General features: G+C 38.4%; 1 protein-coding gene across 1 annotated transcript; it reads left to right on the forward strand.

The window, feature by feature from the left end:
* The first annotated feature begins 12,799 nt into the window (after positions 1–12,799).
* Positions 12,800–13,759, forward strand: LOC130025203 (olfactory receptor 52H1-like). The gene has a single exon (XM_056116149.1). The coding sequence runs from the start codon at positions 12,812–12,814 to the stop codon at positions 13,757–13,759; it is 948 nt and encodes a 315-aa protein (XP_055972124.1). The 5' UTR covers positions 12,800–12,811.
* The last annotated feature ends 7,901 nt before the right edge of the window (positions 13,760–21,660 follow it).

Here is a 21,660-nt window from a genome sequence, read left to right on the forward strand (position 1 = left end):
GTAAAGAGGTTGGAGGATATGTGGGCCAGGTCATATGGGACTGAGTCATCAAAACTTCTTGGAAATGAAAACTGAAGCTCATTGACAAAATATGATTTTTCAAGGCACACAGAATGTAAATGTAAATGTAAATATGGCGCTATGGAAAAGAAATTCTCATCTCATGTTAGCGATGTAGTCTTTCAACAGTTTCTAATGGAAACAGAGTAGAGTTGATGAGTGAAGTAATCTGCATGATAAGTCTTTGAAAATGACTATTGTAACTTGATTTGATCTAAATTAGATGACATCTAAGTAAAAGGTAAAGGTAAAGGTAAAGGCCCTCCCGTTGATCGTTGATTTGCTCGAGCGGGCCCAGTACCGTCTCCATTGGAGCCTTTTTTGTTACTGTGTCTGGCATATCCAATACTCTCGGTAGCTTGCCGGGCTCTCCGAGAGGGGCGGAGGAATCGAACTCGGGTCAGCCATGTTGGCCGCTTGTAAGGCGAACGCCCTACCCGCTGTGCTATCGCTCCAGCAGACATCTAAGTAAGAATTCATTTTACATGACAGAGAAAATATGTTCATATATATCAAAACTATTTTATTTCTTTCAATTTTTTTGGGTTTAACTTTGTTGGGAACATACATTGACCAAAAACTATATATTTTTATATATATATGTTTTAATTGAATCACGGTGAGATATAGTTACAAGCTTTTATGTCAACCTTATATATCTATATATCTAACTTAGGAGGATGCGTTAAAAATGAATCAGGAATGACAAAATAATTACACAAAAGGAAGTAATTGAATTATGAATGTGAATAAATAATTTTACAGACATAATTAAAAAAATTTAGCTCTACTCAAATTATCAGTGAGAAAGAGCCACTAATTAATTTTTTTTAATTTAGTTCTTTTAAAATTTTAATTCTTTTAGTTTATAATGTTGTCAATATAATGGCATACCTAACCACTACCAAGTGTCAAAGATCTTCTACCAACTAATTGATTGTGTATTTTTAATATCCAAAAATCTGAGCTGGAGAGGTAGTAAAGCATGTAGGGTTCTTACCTTGCATGTAGCCAACCAGAGTTTGATTCCTAGCACTCCATATGGTTCACTAAGCCCTCCAGGAGTGATCCTGAGCATAGGATGAGGAGTAAGCAATGAGCACCACTGGGTGTGACCCCCCCAATATAATTATTAATGCTTTTGTAAAATCCAGCCATTAATTAGTAGGAAAATAAAACTTTAGCTAGAATATACAAATATTATTCTTTATTATATTAAAATGCATAAGACACAGTTCACAAAATATATAAGTAGAATGAACATGAAAATGAAAGTTTACAGTGCTTGTCAATGTTGTGAATTTATGAAGATAGGGGATTAACATAGAAACTTGAATTTATGACATTTTATCTTTCAGCAGTTACAATTTCAAAGTGCTATGAATGAGATTGTCAATAAATCCAGTAAAAAGCTAATATGTATTTTAAGGGTTTTATGTAATAATTAAAAATGTGAGCACCTCAGGTGAGTGCATTGTATTTATCTATATGTATCACACTCCACTGCTCACATACTTTTTAGCTTAAAGAGATATTTAATGGAATAAACACACGCCTTGAGAGCAGAAGGCCTGGGTTTAATTTCCAGCACTGGATGTTTCCCTGAGCACTGTTGGGAGTGATGAACTTTCACAGAGCCTGGAGTAGCCCTGGAGCACCTCAGGTTGTGACTACCAAAAAACACACAAAATACATTCTTTTATATCAAACTTATAAGCTACATTTTTGACATTGCTTTCTATGCCAGCAAACTGTTAAAAGAATGATTATTTCTTCACTGCAATAAAATATAATATATTAAATATAACCATACTAAATAACACAGCATAAAATTAATAATCATCATGCTAATATTATATGTGCATTCATAAAGTTGCCATGTAAAACACTTTGACAGTTAAAGCTCCTGAGAAGTAGTACTGCTGATATGGTGCTTGCCTTGTAGGCAGCCAACCTGAGTTCATGACCAGCAGCCCATATTGTCCCCTGAGTCCCATTGGGAATAATCTGTAGAGTGCAGAGCCAGAGTTAAATCCTGAGCACCTCCAGATGGGACCCCAAAACAAAAACAAAAAAACTGACAGTTTTATTTGCTCTGTAAGCTGAATTTTTATTTCACTAACTCCTTAGACAGGCAAAACTGTGTTGTTATTGTATATATGGAGTAAACTGAAGGTACATATTCCCAAAAGAAGGAGTGCAGCTTTACACCCTCATGCAAAACTCCCAAGAATAAATAATGTTTGCACAGAGATGCTGTTAATTATTTCAACTGCTTCCATACAGTCTACATTATTATGTCCAGGGACTAATCAATACACTCAAAATTCCAGAAGGAAAGATCCTGGTATGAGAGAGGATTATTAGACTATGCTAAAAAACAAAACATGACTAGAGTTGTTTTTTTTCTGATTAAATGGGATTTTTTCTGTTTCAATGTAAACATAAAAAGATTTTTAAACTAGGGACTGAAAACATATGAAATCCTGGAAATATATGTGAAATATCTTCATTATCATATTCTATTCTGTAATTCTAATAGGAAGAAATGTATTTTGCAGGAGGGGTAGTATTATGATACTAATAAAGTCAACTATAGGTCCAATAGCTACCTCCTGTGATTGCAGTGCATGTGATTCCATGAGCTTTACCTTATGTTGAATTATTCCAAGTCTTGCAACTGAGCTGTAGCAATTATCCTAAGAAATGTGTGCAACTTCTGTTTTGTGCATGTTAGTCAAAGCAGCATACTACTTTTTGGGGAAATACACAAAAATCATCATTATACAAATGAAAAAAATATACAATAAAAAAATTTGGATTTGCTCAAGACTATACTGTAGTACATCCTTAGTCTCATCCGGGGCTCTTTTCACTCAGATTTGTCTTTTCAAATGGATAAGAGACACCATTAATACACAATCACTTGATCACTTGACATCCCGTTACTCATCTATTTGCTTGAGTGGGAGCCAGTAATGTCTCCATTTGTCCCTGTCGAGTGCTAGTGTAGCCCAACCGTGTCTGCTCGCTCCAGGAAAACGAAGAGACTCAATCTGTTCATTCAGAATCTTGACAAAGAGGTCTAACCATCTCATAGGTGGGTGGCCACGTGATCTTTTGAAACTGACTATTTAATTAAAACAAAGCATAGCGAAGGTCCTTGGCGGGTGTTGATGCAATGTGATTTCTGAATGTCAAAGTGAAGAAACTCAAAGAAGTGGGTAAACGGCGGGAGTAACTATGACTCTCTTAAGGTAACCAAATGCCTTGCCATCTAATTAGTGACATGCATGAATGGATGAACGAGATTCCCACTGTCCCTACCTACTAATACACAATAGAAGTCTAAAAAAGTAATCTGACCTTATACATGAAGAAACAATGAAAAGATGGAATACACAGAACTAGTGTTAATCAGAAGGAAACAAATAAAAAAATTTAGAGTAGAAATAAATCAAATAGGATCAGAGCTAAGGAGCTTTCCTTGAATATGATTAACCCTGGTTTAAATCCCTTGTACAACATAAATTTGCTCAAGCACTGAGTACTGCTATGGTCCCTCTGGAACACAAAGCTAGTAGGATATCTGCTGAACTGGAGAGATAGTACAGTGGGTAGGGAATTTGCCTTGCATGTGGATAACTTGGATTTGATCCACAGCATATCATATGATCCGCTGAGCACTGTCCAGAGTAGTTTCTGAGTGCAGAGCCAGGAGTAATGCATGAGCATGACCAGTGTGGCCCAAAAGCCAAACAAAAAGAGCTAGGATGTCCCCTCAGCACTGCTGAATGTGGCACAGCCCTTCCCCCTAAGAAACATGATTTTAAAATATTGATAAAGTCAAGAACTTGGTCATTAAAAAATCAGTAATATTTATTTAAAAATAATTGAAGAACTATTCACAATAGCCAAATCTGCAAAGAACCTGAGTACTTGAAAACAGATGACTGGATAATGAAACAATGGTACATCTACACAATGGAATGCTACTAAGCCACCTAGCAAAGGTCACTTGATCACTTGATCACTTGACATTCCGTTACTCATCAATTTGCTCTAGCGGGCACCAGTAATGTCTCCATTCATCTCTATCGCGTGCTAGTGTAGCCCAATGGTGTCTGCTCACTCCAGGAACACAAAGAGCTTCAAGTCGATCATTCAGTGTCTTGACGAAGAAGTCTAACCATCTCGTAGGTGGGCTGCCAAGTGATCTTTTGACATCCTGTGGAATCTAGTTCGTAACAGCTCTAGTTCAGCAGTCGTCTCCAAATCGCATTACATGTCCAGTCCATCTGACTTTCGATGCCTTGGCAAACAAAACAGTGTCCCTGATTCTTGATCATTAACGGAGGTCAGAACTTCGGATTCTTTCTCTCACTTGAGTGAAGTGTGATACTGCAAGTAGAGCTCTTTTGATTCCACTTTGGGATACCCAAAGAGCGTTCTCATCCTGTTTTCATAGGGCGCAGGTCTCCGAGGCGTATGTTAATGCAGGAAGAACAGTGGAATCAAAGAGATGTGCCCGGAGCTGGAAGTTCTTTGTCCTCTTAGCTATTTCTTTGAGGCTGTTAAAGGTGTTCCAAGCCGCTCTCTTCCTCCTGTGCAACTCAGGTGCCAGGTCATTCGTCATGTTGACTTCTCGACCTAGCTATACATAACTATTGCATTCGGAGATGTTCATCGCATTGAGAGCAAATGGAACGTCAGGAATGAGATAATTTCTCATAAACATTGTCTAAAAAAATGGCTGGAGCGATAGCACAGCGGGTAGGGCGTCTGCCTTGCACGCAGCCAACATGGCCAACCCGAGTTCGATTCCTCCGCCCCTCTCGGAGAGCCCGGCAAGCTACCGAGAGTATTTGATATGCCAGACACAGTAACAACAAAGTCTCCAATGGAGACGTTACTGGGCCCGCTCGAGCAAATCGATGATCAACGGGAGGGCCTTTACTTTACTTACTTACTCCTCTGACAAATGGAGTATTAGAGGAAGATGTCCCCAGTTCACAAAAAATCCTGCTCTCCCAGCGGATACAGCCTTGCCTGCCTGCCTTTGCTTGTATCTGACGTTCCCTGGAGAGGATTGGAGCAGTAGGGCTTTTCCTCCCTCGGGCCTCTGCTGTGATGCCCTGTTACCTGGAAATTGTCTTTGTGAGATTCAGCTGGAGTCCGACCTTTCCACACTAATGGTTGAAGTCCGCCAGCATTTGTGCCTCTAGGCTAATGTTTGGTGTTATTAGAACGATGTCATTAGCAAAGCAGAGGTGCAGTAGTTGCCAATCATCTATCTTCACTTCATTCCTTCCCATTTCAGTCGTTGCATGATGTTCTTGAGGGTGGCACTGAAGAGTTTTGGAGAAATGGTATCACCCTGCCGAACCCCTCTCTTGATATCGATGATCACTTCCTTGTAGAATGGTAAGATCCTGGTAGTGAATCTGTTATACAGCTCATGGAGAATCCTGATATTTCAGTTTGAACTGCCTGTTTGGCTAGGGTTTCGATGACCACTTCCGTCTCAACAGAATCAAAGACCTTCTTTAAATCAATGCATGTTAGACAGAGCGGCATCTTGAACTCCCAAGAAACCTCAGTGAGCTTGGTTACAGTGTGGATATGGTCAATCGTGTTGAATCCTTTACAGAACCTGGCTAGTTCGCATATTTGTCCTTCATCTAGTGTTCTGCCAATCTTATTCAGGATGATTTGAGTGAACAGCTTGTAGACAACAGATAACAGGCAGATCAGGCAATAGTTGCCAAAGTCGTGGATGTCTCCCTTCTTGTACAGTAGTATAGTCCTGCTGGTTTTACATTGGTATGGAACCTTGCATTCAGATAGGTAGTATGTGAAGAGCCGAGCCAGTGAGTACTGACAGCAGGTTCTTTAGGTGTTCAGTTCTGACCTTGTCTGGGCCGGGTGCTGTTTGCTTCTTTACTGACGAAATGGCATTTCGGATTTCGAAAGTGAGATCGTTGGGAGCAACATATCCATCCTGCGGAATTTGGTATGTGGGCAGGTGGATGTGGCTATCAAAAAGATCCGAGTAGAAGTCATGGATAATTCTCTCCATTGTCCTTCTGGAAGATGTGAGATCCATCAGGACATCAGAGGGCAGTCATCTTGGTCTTGTAGTTGGCGAAGGACAGGTGGACATTGCTACTCTTCTCTCTTTGAGGTCTTCCTTTATCGTTTCTCTACACCGCTTTGAGAGTTCGGACATTCGCTTGCCATTGGATGAGGCTTGCGCCAAGCCACGTTGGTGAATGAGTTGGAGAATTTTCCAAAACAGGCATCTTTTTGTGGCTATCTCTCCCTTGGCGTGCATTTCACAATCATGGACATGCTGAACCAGTCGATCACATTCTTCGTCAATATTGTCAACAACGGCATCTTCCCATGTTGCCGCAATAGTGCCAAGAGTACCCAGTTGGGTTGGTGGTCGTTCTGGGAGTTCTCTTCTTAAACTTTGCAGCCCTTTCTCCCCAATTCATGAAGTAGAATTTTGCATGAAGGAGATAGTGGTCCTATTCCGTTTGGAATTTTGGAACAACAGCGGCATTGGTCAGGCAAAACCATTGATTGAATATGATGTGGTCAGTTCATTGTGGAATTTTCCACTGATAGACTCCCATTTCCAATGTTTAGATTCGGCCTTTTGGAACTGTGAGTTACCATGGATGGTCTTGGTTGACATGATGAACACAGATAATCTCTCACTCTATTTGTTCCATTCTAGGCCATGGGTCCTGATGTGGAGTTCTTCGGCTGATCTTCTAGATCCTATCTTGGCATTAAAATCACTGACAATGATCTTGTAGAAGGTGTGGTCTTCTTTATAGAACTTCTCCAGCTCCATGTAGAACTTCTCAATTTCTTCTTCATCATAATTGGATGTTGGTGTGTAAACAACAAAGATAGAAACTGCCGGCAGTGAGCCACATATATTCAAGTGTAATCGTCCAAATCTGATTGTTAGGTATTCAAATGAATCAATGTTCATGGCCAAGTTCATATTGACAAGGACACTGACACCACCGAAGTCTCTTTTGTCACATGTTCCAAGGAACAGTTCTCCAATGTCGAAAATGGCACGATGTGGTTGATGCCTTCTCATCTTGGTCAGACCAATGATGTCATACTTGATCTTCTGCACTGGTATCATCACGTCCTCGATGGATGCTTCTGATGCCAGCGTACATGCATTGAAAGTACAGACAATCATTTTAGATCTTCTTTGTTTTGGCAGCCTAGTTAGGGCCTGAGATTTTATCAGCCTCTCCTTGGTTGTCCTTCTTATCGCTGCCATATTGGGGACTCTTTCAGGGTCATAGGAATGAGGACCATTATTTTTGTATACCAAATACGTGATGGGTAGTTTTCCAGACTCTGCTGTGTGGACGGAATACTCTTGGTAGCTTGCCAGGCTCTCTGCGAGGGATGGAGGCTTTTAGGGCAGTCTCCAATCACCCTTATAGGTGCTCCTAGTCTACCGAATGCAAGCGTTTGGTTGACTGGCATGTTTTAACGATCTGCAGCTCCTGTTGGTTCACTCTTTGCCAGTTGGCACCCTTGCAACCCCCCTCCACGATGAGGTGGTGAATCATATGGTTTGCACCATATTTGAAACCCATCGAGTACGGTGTGGTTAAGAAATGTCTTATGATGTGTTGCGCAGCTGCACATAAGTGGCTGCACAGTCTAGAAAGCAGACTGGAGAGAGGCGGCTTGGGGTAGTGGAGGTCGACCAATCAGGAGATTATCTGGTGCTGGCAGGGAGTGTCTTAAGGGTGTGAGCCCTGGGTCGCTGGAGAATGGGGGAGGCAAGAAAGGATGGGTACTGGATCATTGTATAACTGAAACCCAAGCACAAAAATTTGTAAGTCTACAATTGTACCTTATGGTGTTTCACTAATAATAAATAAAAAAAAGAAAAGAAAGGATCTCTGGTCCTAGTCCAGTTGAGCCCAGAGTCCAAGATCATAAAGTTCCACATTACCTGGGCTCCCTGGTACTTCACTCATGCATGAGGCTTGGAGTGTTGGGAAAGCAGCCTAGAGTGAGGCGGCTATTGGGTAGTGGAGGTACGCTGATGAGGAGATTATCTTGCAGAACTTTGTGACCTTGGACTCTGGGCTCAATGGGACCTGGGATCAGGGATCCTTTGCCTGCCTCCCCCATTCTCCAGTGACCCAGGGCTCACACCTGTAAGACAGAAAGATAACTTTTGGAAATTGAGTTATTTGAAAACAGTGTCCAACCAGAATGAAAGATGCCTATTGATAAGATAAAGCCATACATATAAACAACTTTGAAGCCAAACATTTATGATTAATTGTTGAAATATTTGAATTTATATAGATGAAGACTGGATTTTTAAAAATCAGGAAACTTACCTATCTGTTAGAAGTAACATGTAAGAGCTTCTTAGTTTTTTTTTTTTTTTTTTGCTTTTTTGGGTCACACCCGGTGATGCACAGGGGTTACTCCTGGCTCTGCACTCAGGAATTACTCCTGGCGGTACTCAGGGGACCATATGGGATAATGGGAATCGAACCTGGGTCGGCCGCGTGCAAAGCAAACGCCTACCGCTGTGCTATCTCTCCAGCCCCAAAGCTTCTTAGTTTTAAGTTAAGGTTTATGTATCAAGAACTCTCGACATTTTTTAACAGACATGTAAAAGCTTTCCCACAGGTAGAGAAGGGGCAATTATGACAATGATGGTTGAAAGGGATAGCTCTGGAAGAGATATGTGTGCAGAAAGTGGATAAAGGACCAAACATGATAGCCTCTCAGTATCTGTATTACAAACCATAATGCCCACAAGTAGAGCAGGAGAGACAAAGAAAAGTGCCTGCCATAGAGGCAGGTGGGGGTGGGGGTTGAGGGTGGGGGGTGTACACAGGTAGAGGGATAGGTGTTGGAGCACTGTATAACTGAAATCCTATTGCAAAAACTTTGTAACTGTATCTCACAGTGATTCATTAAAAATTAAGGAAAAAAGTTTTCCCAACAAGATATGTTTTATTAAAATATATTTTATAGCAAAGTATATAAAATAATGTCTCATGTTACATTGATCCTAAATAATGAAAATGTGACAACTACATAAAGATGTAGATAAAGATTTAAAAATAAAAAAACTAGAGAAAATGGCATCTACCCAGACACTGAGATGAAACAAAATGAAATTGAAGCTAAAAAATGTTACAATCAGATTTTTCACATGTGCACTGTGAATCTACCACTGTACTAAATATGTTCACAAGAAGTTTCATAAGACATAGAGAGCAGTCCAGTTCAGTGTGGATGTGCACTGAGCAAAACACAAATGGAAAATATGATATGCTAAGATTCTACTTAAATAATTTTAGTATTTAGGAAAAGATGCTGGATATGAACAAGAGAAACAAAAGAGAACAGAAATGAAGTTTCTTTAATGGGGGAACAAAAATGCATTTGCTGAACTTAAGAACAATGAAGGGATTTTTAAGATTAATTCATGCACTTTAGTTCATAATACCTTAGAAGTTAACAGAGAATTTTTAGCTACTCCAAAGAGGCTATAATTAAGTGCCCAACTTGATTATCTCTTGTAGTCTTGAGGAAGGACTATTGCTCTGCTGACCCAAGAAAGGAAATTTTCTACCTTCTAGTTTTTTTTTTCCTTTGGCCACACTGGTAGTGTCCAGGGACAACTCCAAACTCTTCATTATTGGGCAATTCTGGGGTTCTCTGAGGGCCATGTGGAGCTGAGGATTGAGCCTGGGATTTAGGCATGCAAATCAAGCACACCAGCCCTTTGCACTATCTACTTGGCCTTATGATTTATAACTTTCTTTTTTTCTTTTTTTTTTGGTTGAGATCCAGTATGACTGGTGCTACAGTGGGAAAAAGAAATAGTAAATTGTCTACTCTGAAAGCTAATATTAGAATAGCTTGAAGTTGGCCATATAAGCATTTTCATATGTGCCCTATGAATCTACCACTGTATTAAACAAGTTCATAGGCAGTTTCATAAAACATCTGTTTGACTTGTTAATTTGTAGATAAAAGGAGAAGAAAGTACTATATTTTCAACTTTTACAGCTATTAAGTATCTAATAGGCTGAACACAGGAGCTGAAAAAACCAAATGATCAGATAGGCTTCCTCAGACAGTCCAAACTTACAGGACCATCAAATCTCATGCAACTGCAAATGAAACACACCTTTAGGGAGAGTTGACACAAACCTCCTGTTCACTTCCCTTGGGAATGAAACAATACTGTGTCTGGGTCCCTCAGGCCCTAACCAACTCTCTCTTTTATATACTAAACCTCTTCAGAAAAAAATAAATAAATGAGCAGGGAATCAGTCTATCAGTACTGACATCTCTCCCCTGACTATTTTTAAGAGGGTTTGGTATGTCTGTGTCTCACTGCAATCTTGCGGATTTTCTGTGTCTTTGTCAGCACAGTCTCTCTTCTGTTTGTTTGATGCTGCATCAAGATTAGGTGAGTGTGACTGTTTGAAGGGGATCATTTGGGACTAGGATTTGGAGACAAGAAAAAAAAGAGAAGGAAAACTTTTGAGCTCCATTTTTCTGAGCCAGGGTCTGGGTACAATAATTTTTTTTTGTTGAACAATTCTTATTTACAAGCTGACATCAGGGGTCTCAGTACTTGAACATAGCTTTCACAAATGGGTGTCAAAAGATTAAAATCGATAAATAATTGCAGAGTTGGGTTAAGATTAACCATAGAAATTATTCCTTACTCAATTTTTTATCATACACATAACAAAAACCCACAGGTCTTACTTAAGTCATGTTGAAGTAGGAGGATATATATTAATAGGTACTTTTTGTTAGCTTTTGTGCCTCTTCCATTTTCTTCACATTGTTACCAAATTGCCATTGCTGATCTAATTAACTTTATAGCATACTCATTTTTGCCAAATATATTTTAGGGGAAATTCTTACTTTGTCTTAAAAGAGCTATAAAATTATACTTAAAAATGCAAAACCAAGAATTAAAATTTGAGGCAGTTTCACAAAACAGGTAAATTTTGAAATAGGGCTGAATGTTCCTAGCTTTCTAGATCCAGAACATAAGCTCTAAGCCAATATCTGTACTTGTCAAGAAAGGAAGATAGCGGAGAAGCAGAACTTTATGTTTGGCTTGATTATTTATGGATATAAATATAATGGAAAAATGTGAAAGGAATATACGCCTGAGTAATAAGACAATGAGTAGGGTGTTTGCCTTGCACAAGGCCAACTTGGGTTCAATCCTTGGCATCCCCTAAGAGCCCCTGAGCACTGGCAAAAGTAATTCCTGATTGCAGAGGCAGGAGTAACCCCTGAGCATTGCTGGTTGTGACTAAAAATTTAAAAAAAAATGTGTAAGGAATGCAATGTAAGTCAATATAAATCAGAGAATGTTTAAGGTCGTATGATTTTAAAAAATGTTAAAATCCAACCACCAGGCTAGCTCAGTTGGTACTGCATGAGACTCTTAAAAAATGTTAAAATTCAAATGCTTATAAAATCAGTAAGCAAAGTCACAGGAGAAAACATGATTAAATAATGAGCAATTCATTTTAAGTAATCAAAAAACATATGAAAAGCTCAAAAACAAGTAGTAAAATATAATTGTCTGTGTCTTATCTGTGGGACTATGTGTCCCAGACTCTGTACCAACATAATAGAATGTGTTCACAGAGAAACAATCCTTCTTTTAGATAGAAATTGTTGCTATCAAAGTTTTAGAATATTGCATAGTTAGCAGTGTACATGATATTTCAAACTTTTTTTTCTTTTATAGAAAAATTAGCTATGGGAAAAATTCCATTCAAATTAAGTCACACATATTAACATAATTTAGAACTCAAATGCAGGAATTGAGCTAGTGTTTGTGGAGTTGAATCTGATTTTTTACTGATTTTTTAATTAGCAAAAAAAAGGTATTGAGCTCAAAAATGTAATTGCCATTGCCATGAGGTAACCTTGATAAGAGCAAATAATTGACCTGCATAGAGGATGATATTCAGCACAGCGGGTAGGGCGTCTGCCTTGCACGCAGCCAACATGGCCGACCCGAGTTCGATTCCTCCACCCCTCTCGGGGAGCCCGGCATGCTACCGAGAGTATTCGATATGCTAGACACAGTAACAACAAAGTCTCCGATGGAGACGTTACTGGGCCCGCTCAAGCAAATCGATTCCACAATGAAATATAGAAATATACAAAAAATAATGTATAAGCTATAAACCATAAAAACTATCAACTATGAACCATATGCAAACTATAAAACATATAGCTTATAAAAACTATATGTTTAGCTCATAGAAACTATAAACCAATCCATGGAAAATTATATCTAGTATTTTAGTAATCTACATAAGTGGTATAGTGTATAAAAATGAGTAATTATAAGCAATCTATAAAAGTACTAGAAAAGAATGTGTAAATGAAAAAATGTGCTTTGAAAGAAGATAATCTCTACAGACTGGCTATACATTCCAAATATTTGAGAAATTCTGATTTACACTAAAAACTTGCCAACATTATCATGCCAGAGTTCTTTCACTTCAAAAGTTTTTTACTTTGGAATATAAATGGCATGGAATTTTTGTCTTTAGGAGTCAATAATGATGTATGATTAGAAGTGAGAAAAAAGAAATGAAAGTGACTGAAATGGCTCCAAATTTTGTTTATCACCATTTGTCCTCAGGATCTCAGATTCGTGCAATTGTAATCTGCCATGGCCATTTTCAACCAGAGCAGTTACAACCCAGGAACCTTCATTTTGGTGGGGATCCCAGGTCTGGAGCAATTCCACGTGTGGATTGGGATTCCTTTCTTCATCATCTATATTGTGGCTGTGGTGGGAAACTGCATCCTTCTCTACCTCATTGCCATGGAGCGAAGTCTTCACCAACCCATGTTTTTCTTTCTCTCTATGCTAGCCATGACGGACCTCATCTTATCCACTGTTGGCGTCCCTAAAACACTTAGTATCTTTTGGCTTGAGGATCGAAAAATCTCGTTCGAAGGGTGCCTTACACAAGTATTCTGCCTGCATTTTGGCTTTGTCTTAGATTCAGCTATCCTCATGGCCATGGCCTTTGATCGCTATGTGGCCATCTGTTCTCCCTTGCGGTACACCACTATCTTGACCCCCAAGACCATCATCAAGATTGCTGTGGGTATCTCTTTTAGAAGTTTCTGCACCATCTTTCCAGTTGTCTTCTTGCTGAAACGCCTACCTTTCTGCAGGACACGCATTATTCCTCACACATACTGTGAACACATAGGTGTTGCACGGCTCGCTTGTGCTGATATCTCCATCAACATATGGTATGGTTTTTGTGTTCCTCTCATGGCAGTTTTCTCAGATGTGGTTCTAATTGCTGTCTCTTACACTCTCATTCTCTGTGCTGTTTTTCGCCTCCCCTCCCGAGATGCCCGCCAAAAGGCCCTTGGCACCTGTGGTTCCCATGTTTGTGTGATCCTCATGTTTTATACACCTGCCTTTTTCTCCATCCTTGCCCATCGTTTTGGACACAATGTCTCACGCACTTTCCACATCATGTTTGCCAACCTTTACATTGTTATTCCTCCTGCACTCAACCCCATTGTCTATGGAGTGAAGACCAAGCAGATCAGAGATAAGGTCTTACTTTTGTTTTCTCTGAAGGGCAGAGAATAATACTTGTTGTTCATAAAAAAGCTAGTATAAATTTATAGTGTGCATATATTGCAGTAATTTTAAAAGTAAGTGCAATTTAAATTAATTTTTATAGGTCCTTGTGCATCAGATTATGTTAAAATCTACATAGACACGTTTCTGTTTATTAAAATTTTGTACACTTTTTATTTTTTGCTTTTTGGGTCACACCTGGCGATGCACAAGGGTTACTACTCCTGGCTCTGCACTCAGGAGTTACTTCTGGCGTTGCTCAGGGGACCATATGGGATGCTGGGAATCAAACCTGGGTCAGCTGCGTGCAAGGCAAACACCCTACCTGCTGTGCTATCTCTCCAGCCCCCAGAAAAGTTTTTACACTTTTTATAAAGAAATTTTCCTGTGAAATATACAGTCATTATAAGAAAAAAGAAAGTGAAAACAGGGAAATATGTACATTTATGATAAATTGATGCAAACAAGCACAGAGTTGTAGTTACAGAGGAAAAATATGGTCAGCCGGAGAATGAGAAAGGGCTAAACATGAAAGTGTGCATGTGAAATTTCTTAGAGGAATTAATAGATGGATTCAAGGCATTGACAATAATTTTTTTTATAGTTTGTCCAAGCTGTTACCTTCTCCTCCTAAAAAAAGAGAATCACACAGCTTTAAGCACCTTTCAGCTTCAGGCATTGCTTTCTATAATGGAAATACAGAGAATTCATCAGTTCAAAGGGTGTCAGCAATGGTGCTGGCTAAGAAGAGTAGCTTCTACTCTCTAAAACAAATTGAGAAACAAGTTGTAGAGATTGTTCCTAGAAGAATATAAAAACTCCTAAGTGGTCAGAGCTTTGAGAAAAGAGCATAGCTTTCACAATATTTAGATTAATTTTCAAAGAAATTCATTTGGATGCCAAATGAATAATTTACACTTTGCCTCAGGACTTACGGAGCTCTGATCTAGAGAGTTTTTTCCTTGATTGCATGACAGAATCAAGTCTCATTTCTGCTGGGAGGAGAGGTGCTGAAGAAGGCACAGCACCTGAAAAATAAACAAACACGTGATATGTATCCATATTCATTAGAATTGAGAAAATGGTGTACATTTTGATCATAGTGCTTTTACTAATTCCTAGAAATAAATGTTATCTATTGTTACAGAACTGAGTTGAGGACAGAATCCAGCTGTGGATGTAGTAGAGTAAAGAGGTTGGAGGATATGTGGACCAGGTTCTATGGGACTAGAGTCATCAAAACTTTTTCCTGGAAATGAAAACTGAAGCTCATTGACAAAGTATGATTTTTCAAGGCAAGAGAATGTAAATGTAAATGTAAATATGGAGCTAGGGAAAAGAAATTCTCATCCCAGTTTAGCGATATAGTCTTTAAACAGTTTCTAATGGAAACAGAGTAGAGTTGATGCATGAAGTAATCTGAAAGATAAGGTTTTGAAAGTGTGTATTGTAACTTGATTTAAGTTAGACTACATCTAAGTAAGAATTCATTTTATATGACAGCTTAAATAAGTTCATATCTATCAAAACATATCTATCAAAACAATATGCACAAGTTATGCATATTGGACCGGAGCGATAGCACAGCAGGTAGGGCTTTTGCCTTGCTCACGTCCAACCTGGGTTCAATTCCTCCGTCCTTCTCGGAGAGCCCAGCAAGCTACCGAGAGTATTCCATCCATATGGCAGAGCCTGGCAAGCTCCCCGTGGCTTATAGAATATGCTAAAAACAGGAACAAGTCTCAAAATGGAGACGTTACTGGTGCTTGCTCAAGCAATTCGATGAACAATGGGAGATCAGTGCTATAGATAGGACACTGCTATTGAATCACCTTGAGATACAGTTAAAAGATTTCATGTCAACTTTATATATCTAACTTAGGAGGATGCATTCAAAACTGAATCAGGAATGACAAAAGAATCACAGAAAAGGAAATAATTGAATTATGAATGTGGATAAATAATTTTGCAGACATAAGTAAAGAAAATTTAGCTCTACTCAAACTATCAGTGAGAAAGAGCCACTAATTAAATTTTTAAATTTACTTCTTTTAAAATTTTAATTCTTAGAGATTAGCTTACTTGTTTATAAAAATGTCAATATTATGGCTTGATGAATGCAGTTACTATACCTAACCACGACCAAGTGTCGAAGACTAATTGATTGTGCATTTTTAACTATCAACTGATTGATTGTGCATTTTTAATATCCAAAAATCTGAGCTGGAGAGATAGTAAAGCATGTAGGGTGCTTACCCTGCATGTAGCCAACCAGAGTTTGATTCCTGGCACTCCATATGGTCCCCCATGCCCTTCAGAAGTGATCCTGAGTGGAGGGTGAGAAGTAAGACATGAGCACCACTGGGTGTGACCCCCAATATGATTTGTAAAGCTTTTGCAAAATCCAGCCATTAAGTAGTAGGAAAATAAAACTTAAGCTAGAATATACAAATATTATTCTTTATTATATTAAAATGCATAGGACACACTTTACAAATGAACATGAAAATGAAAGTTTACAGTGCTTGTCAATTTTGTGAATTTATGAAGCTAGGGGATTAACATAGAAACTTGAATTCCTGATATTTTAACTTTCAGAATTTACAATTTCAAAATGTTATGAATGGGATTGTTAATAAATCCAGTAAAAAGCCTATATGCATTTGAAGGGTTTATGTAAATATTAAAAATGTGAGCACCTCAGGTGAGTGCATTGTATTTTCTATATGTATCACTGTCCATTGGACACATACTTTTTAGATTAGAGAGATATTCAATGGAATAAATACATGCTTTGAGTGTAGAAGGCCTGGGTTTAATTTCCAGCACTGGATGTTTCCCTGAGCGCTACTGGAAATGACGAGCTTTTGGAGATCCTGGAGTAGCCCTGGAGCACCTCAGGTTGTGAATACCAAAAAAACACAAAATACATACTTTTATATCAACCTTAAAGCTAAACTACATTTTTGACAATGCTTTCTATATAATTTACTTTGCCAGCAAAACTGTTAAAAGAATAATTATTTCTTCATTGAAATAAAATATAATATATTAAATATAACCATACTAAATAACACAGCTTAAAAATAATCATCATGCTAAAATTATAAATGCATTCATAAAGTTGCCATGTAAAACACTTTTACAGTTTTATTGCCAGAGAAATAGTACTGCTGATATGGTGCTTGCCTTGTAGGCGGCCAATCTGAGTTCATGACCAGCAGCCCATATTGTCCCCTGAGCCCTACCGGGAGTAATCTGCAGAGTGAAGAGCCAGAGTTAAACCCTGAGCACCTCCAGATGGGGTCCCAAAACAAAAACAAAAACAAAAAACTGACAGTTTTATTTGATCCATAAGTTGAATTTTCATTTCACTAACTCCTTAGGCAAAGCGATGTTGTTATTGGAGAAAATGGAGTAAACTAAAGGTAGAGATTCCCAAAAGAAAGAGTGTAGCTTTATACCCTCATGCAAAACTCCCAGGAATAAATCATGTTTGCACAGAGATGCTCTTATTTATCTCAGCTTTTTCCATGCAGTCTGTTATTATGTCCATGGACTAATCAATACACTCAAAATTCCAAAAAGAAAGAACCTAGTATGAAAGCGGAGTATTAGACTATGCTAAAAAACAAAACATGATTCTATATATATTTTTTCTGATTTAACAGGATTTTTTCTCTTTCAAAATAAATACCAAAAAGATTTTTAAACTAGGGACTGAAAACATATGCAATCCTGGAAATATAAGTGAAATATCTTCATTATCACATTCTATCCTGTACTTCTAAATGGAAGAAGTGTATTTTGCAGGATGGGTAATATTATGATACTAATAAACCCAACTATAGGTCTATAGGAGTAAACTTACCTCCTGTGATTCCAATGCATGTGATTCCATGAGCTTTACCTTATGTTGAATTATTCCAAGTCTTGCAACTGTGCTGTATTAATTATCCGAAGCCAACGTGTGCAGCTTCTGTTTTGTGCTTGTTAGTCAAAGCAGCGTACTACTTTTTGGGGAAATACACAAAAATCATCATTATACAAATGAAAAAAATATATAGTAAGAGAAATTTGGATTTGTTCAAGACTACACAGTAGTATACCTTTAGTCTCATACAGGGCTCTTTCCACTCAGCTTTGTCTTTTCAAATGGATAGGAGATTCCATTAATACACAATAGAAGTCTAAAAAATAATCTAACTTATACATGAAGCTACAATGAAAAGATGGAATACACAGAACTAGTGTTAATCAGAAGGAAACAAATAATAAAATTTAGAGTGCACAGCGGGTAGGGCGTTCGCCTTACACGCGGCCAACATGGCCGACCCGAGTTCGATTCCTCCGCCCCTCTCGGAGAGCCCAGCAAGCTACCGGGAGTATTCGATATGCCAGACACAGTAACAACAAAGTCTCCAATGGAGACGTTACTGGGCCTGCTCGAGCAAATCGACGATCAACGGGAGGGCCTTTACCTTACCTTTAGAGTAGAAATAAATAGGATCAGAGCTAAGGAGCTTTACTTGAATATGGTCAACCCTGGTTTAAATCTCTTGTACAACTTAAAGTTGCTCAAGCACCGAGTACTGCTATGGTCCCTCTGGAGCACAAAGCTAGTAGGATATCTCCTGAACTGGAAAGATATTACAGCGGGTAGGGAATTTGCCTTCCAAAGCTAGTAGGATATCTCCTGAACTGGAGAGATAGTACAGTGGGTAGGGAATTTGCCTTGCAAGCAGCCAAGCTGGATTTTATCTGCAGCATCCCATATGATCCCCTGAGCACTGTCAGGAGTAGTTCTGAGCGTAGAGCCAGGAGTAATCCATGAGCATGGCCAGTGTGGCCCAAAAATCAAAACAATAACCTAGGATGTCCCCTAGTACTCTGGATGTGGCACAACTCTTCCCCCTAAGAAACATGATTTAAAAATATTGATAAAGTCAAGAATTTGTTCATTAAAAAGATCAGTATGATTGATTAAAAATAAGCCAAGAACTATTCACAATAGCCAGAATCTGCAAAGAACCTGAGTACTTGAAATCAGATGACTGCATAATAAAACAATGGTACATCTGCACAATGGAATGCTATGCAGCCACTGATAAAATGAAGTCATTAAATTTCTTTATAAATGGATGGGCATGGAGACTATCATGCTGAGCGAAGTGAGTCAGAAGGAAAGGGACAAACATAGAATTACTACACATATATGTGGGATATTAAAGATAGTAGGAGATTCATACCTAGTAAAAACAAGGACTAGAAGAACTGGCTTATGGTTGGAAGTTTGCTACAAGTGGTGGAGGGAGAGAGGGCAATTAGGATAGAGAAGTTCACTATGACAGTAATAGCTGGAAATGTTCACTCTGAATAATAAAGAACTGAGTGCTGAAATTAGTTAGAGGGAGAAACATGATAACCTTTCAATACTCGCACTCACTGTCACTGTCCTCCTATTGTTCATCAATTTGCTCGAGCGGGCCTAAGCAAGCTACTGAGAGTATCTCGACCTCACAGCAAAGCCTGGCAAGCTCCCCGTGAGGTATTCGATATGCCAAACACAGTAACCAATCAATACCTGTATTGCAAACCATAATGCTCAAACGGGATAGACAGAGAGAGAGAGAGAGAGAGAGAGAGAGAGAGAGAGAGAGAGAGAGAGAGAGAGAGAGAGATTGGGGTAGAATAGATTTCAGTGGTCAATGTTGATTTTCCATGAATATATACCCTAACTCTCCATAAATGGGCAGCTTTTTTGTTTTTTGTTTTTTAAATAAGACACCTTAGACCTTTATTAGCCTGGCTATGTAATAGCTCTGTATACATGGGGACCACTAAAAGTGGCAGCGGTCTAAAGACACAAAACCCAGTACTCCCCTCACAGCTAAATCAGAGATCGAATTTTGTTTTGTTTTCTTTTGCTTTGTTTTATTTTTTATTTATTTATTTTTTAAATTTTTATTAGTGAAACACTATGAGGTACAGTTGTAGACTTACAAATTTTTGTGCGAGAGAGAGAACAAAAGGGAATACCTTGCCACAGAGGCAGGGTGGGATGGAGGGATGGGGGGTGGGAAGGATACTGGGACCCGTGGCGGTGGAAAATGGGCACTGATGGAGGGATGGGTGTTTGATCATTGTACAATTGAAATCCAAGCACAAAAATTTGTAAATCTACAACTGTACCTCATGGTGTTTCACTAACAGAGATAGAAAATTTTATGGCCCAGTGAAGCACATCATCGGGATAAAATCATAATCCTAAACTGCATGGAGGAAAGAAGAGTTAAAGGAAATTATCTCCAACAAATTTCACAGAGTCTTTTTGGGCAGTTCGTTTTGACTAATTCCTTTAACTGCCTGAGGTAAAGATAGACATGTCTAATTAGAAATGAACCAATGACTAGAGAGATGCTTAAGTGACAAAGCCCATACAAGTAAGTCCTGGTCTCTATCTTTGGCGCCACATAGGAGCAGAGTAGGACTCTTCAAAATCAAAAGTTAATTCAGTGGCAAATGTTTTAAAAAATGACATTAAAAAAGCTTTATATGACTGAAATAATTTTCATATGAGAACTCATAAGTTGATAGAGACCGAAGCACACATGTAAAAAAAAACAAAACAGGCATAAATAAATTCCTATTCTAATATTTAATTATTTGATCGCTTGATAATCTAATATACTAAAATAATTTCAAATTTAACACATATTATATTCATGATCATTGTTGAATTGTGGCAATTTCTATTTTAAAGATTAATTTCACTTCTCTGGCGAAATTAGATAACAGGGCCAGAAGTGTGTTGAAGCATTGCTCCTATGCCATGCCAGTAGAACTACTTCTTATGAGAAAAGAATAGTTGATTTGTTCCTGTTATTTAAGTGGAAATGAAGCATCAGGAGGTATAATACAAATTTTTATAGTGTGACCCTATAGAGAAGTTAAAGCATCCGAATATGTGCCTATTATATTACAGAAGATATCATTGATTGGCTCAGCAGACTCTCTCTTGTTTACCCTAGGTTACAGTAGCAGTAAGCCCAATATTATACACAATTTGTTTGGACCAGTTACTATTATCAAACTCATTCAAGTTATCTATGTCCATATTTTTCTCCACACAATTATCAGTCAAAAAATCTGTATCTTTAGGGAGAGACAGTCAGAGGTAAAAATGGAAAATTTCTAAAATTTAATTCTTAACATTCCTATGGGAATTGTGGCAAATTAAAACTCCACTTAGTACACTAAAAGTGACATTCATTTGAGAGATCTATTTTCAAAACATTATCAGCTTGCAATGTAGAATACAGAAAGATAGCCTTTGGAAATTGAATTATTTGTAAACTGTGGCCAACCAGAATGAAACATGCCCATTGTTGAGATAAAGCCATACATATAAACAATTTTGAAGTCAAACATTTATGGTTAGTAGTTGAAATTCTTTGAATTTCTACAGATAAAGATTAGATTTTTAAAATACAGGGAACTTACCTGTCTCTTAGAGGTGACCTTTAAGAGTTACTTAGTTGTAAGTTAAGGTTTAGGTATCAAGAACTCTCGACAGTTTTTAACAGACATGTAAAAGTTTACAGGTAGAGAAGGGACCATTATGACAATGATGGTTGAAGGGATAGCTCTGGATGGGAGATGTGTGCAGAAATTGGGTTAAAACTAGATAGCCCCTCAGTATCTGTATTACAAGCCATAATGCCCACAGGTGGAGTGGGAGAGACAAAGAAGAAAAGTGCTTGGTGAGGAAGAAAAAAGGAAGGTGAGGGTGGGGGTTGGGGTGGCAGGAGGGATTAGGGTATATTGGTGGTGGGAAATGTACACAGGTAGAGGGATATGTGTTGGAGCATTGTATAACTGAAATCCTATTGCAAAAGCTTTTTAACTGT

The sequence above is a fragment of the Sorex fumeus genome, unplaced genomic scaffold, assembly GCF_029834395.1.
Source record: "Sorex fumeus unplaced genomic scaffold, SorFum_2.1 ptg000030l, whole genome shotgun sequence".
NCBI lineage: Eukaryota > Metazoa > Chordata > Mammalia > Eulipotyphla > Soricidae > Sorex > Sorex fumeus.

Coding starts and splice junctions, on each gene's coding strand:
- LOC130025203 (XM_056116149.1), top strand. CDS start 12,812: ATGGCCATTTTCAACCAGAGCAGTTACAACCCAGGAACCTTCATTTTG.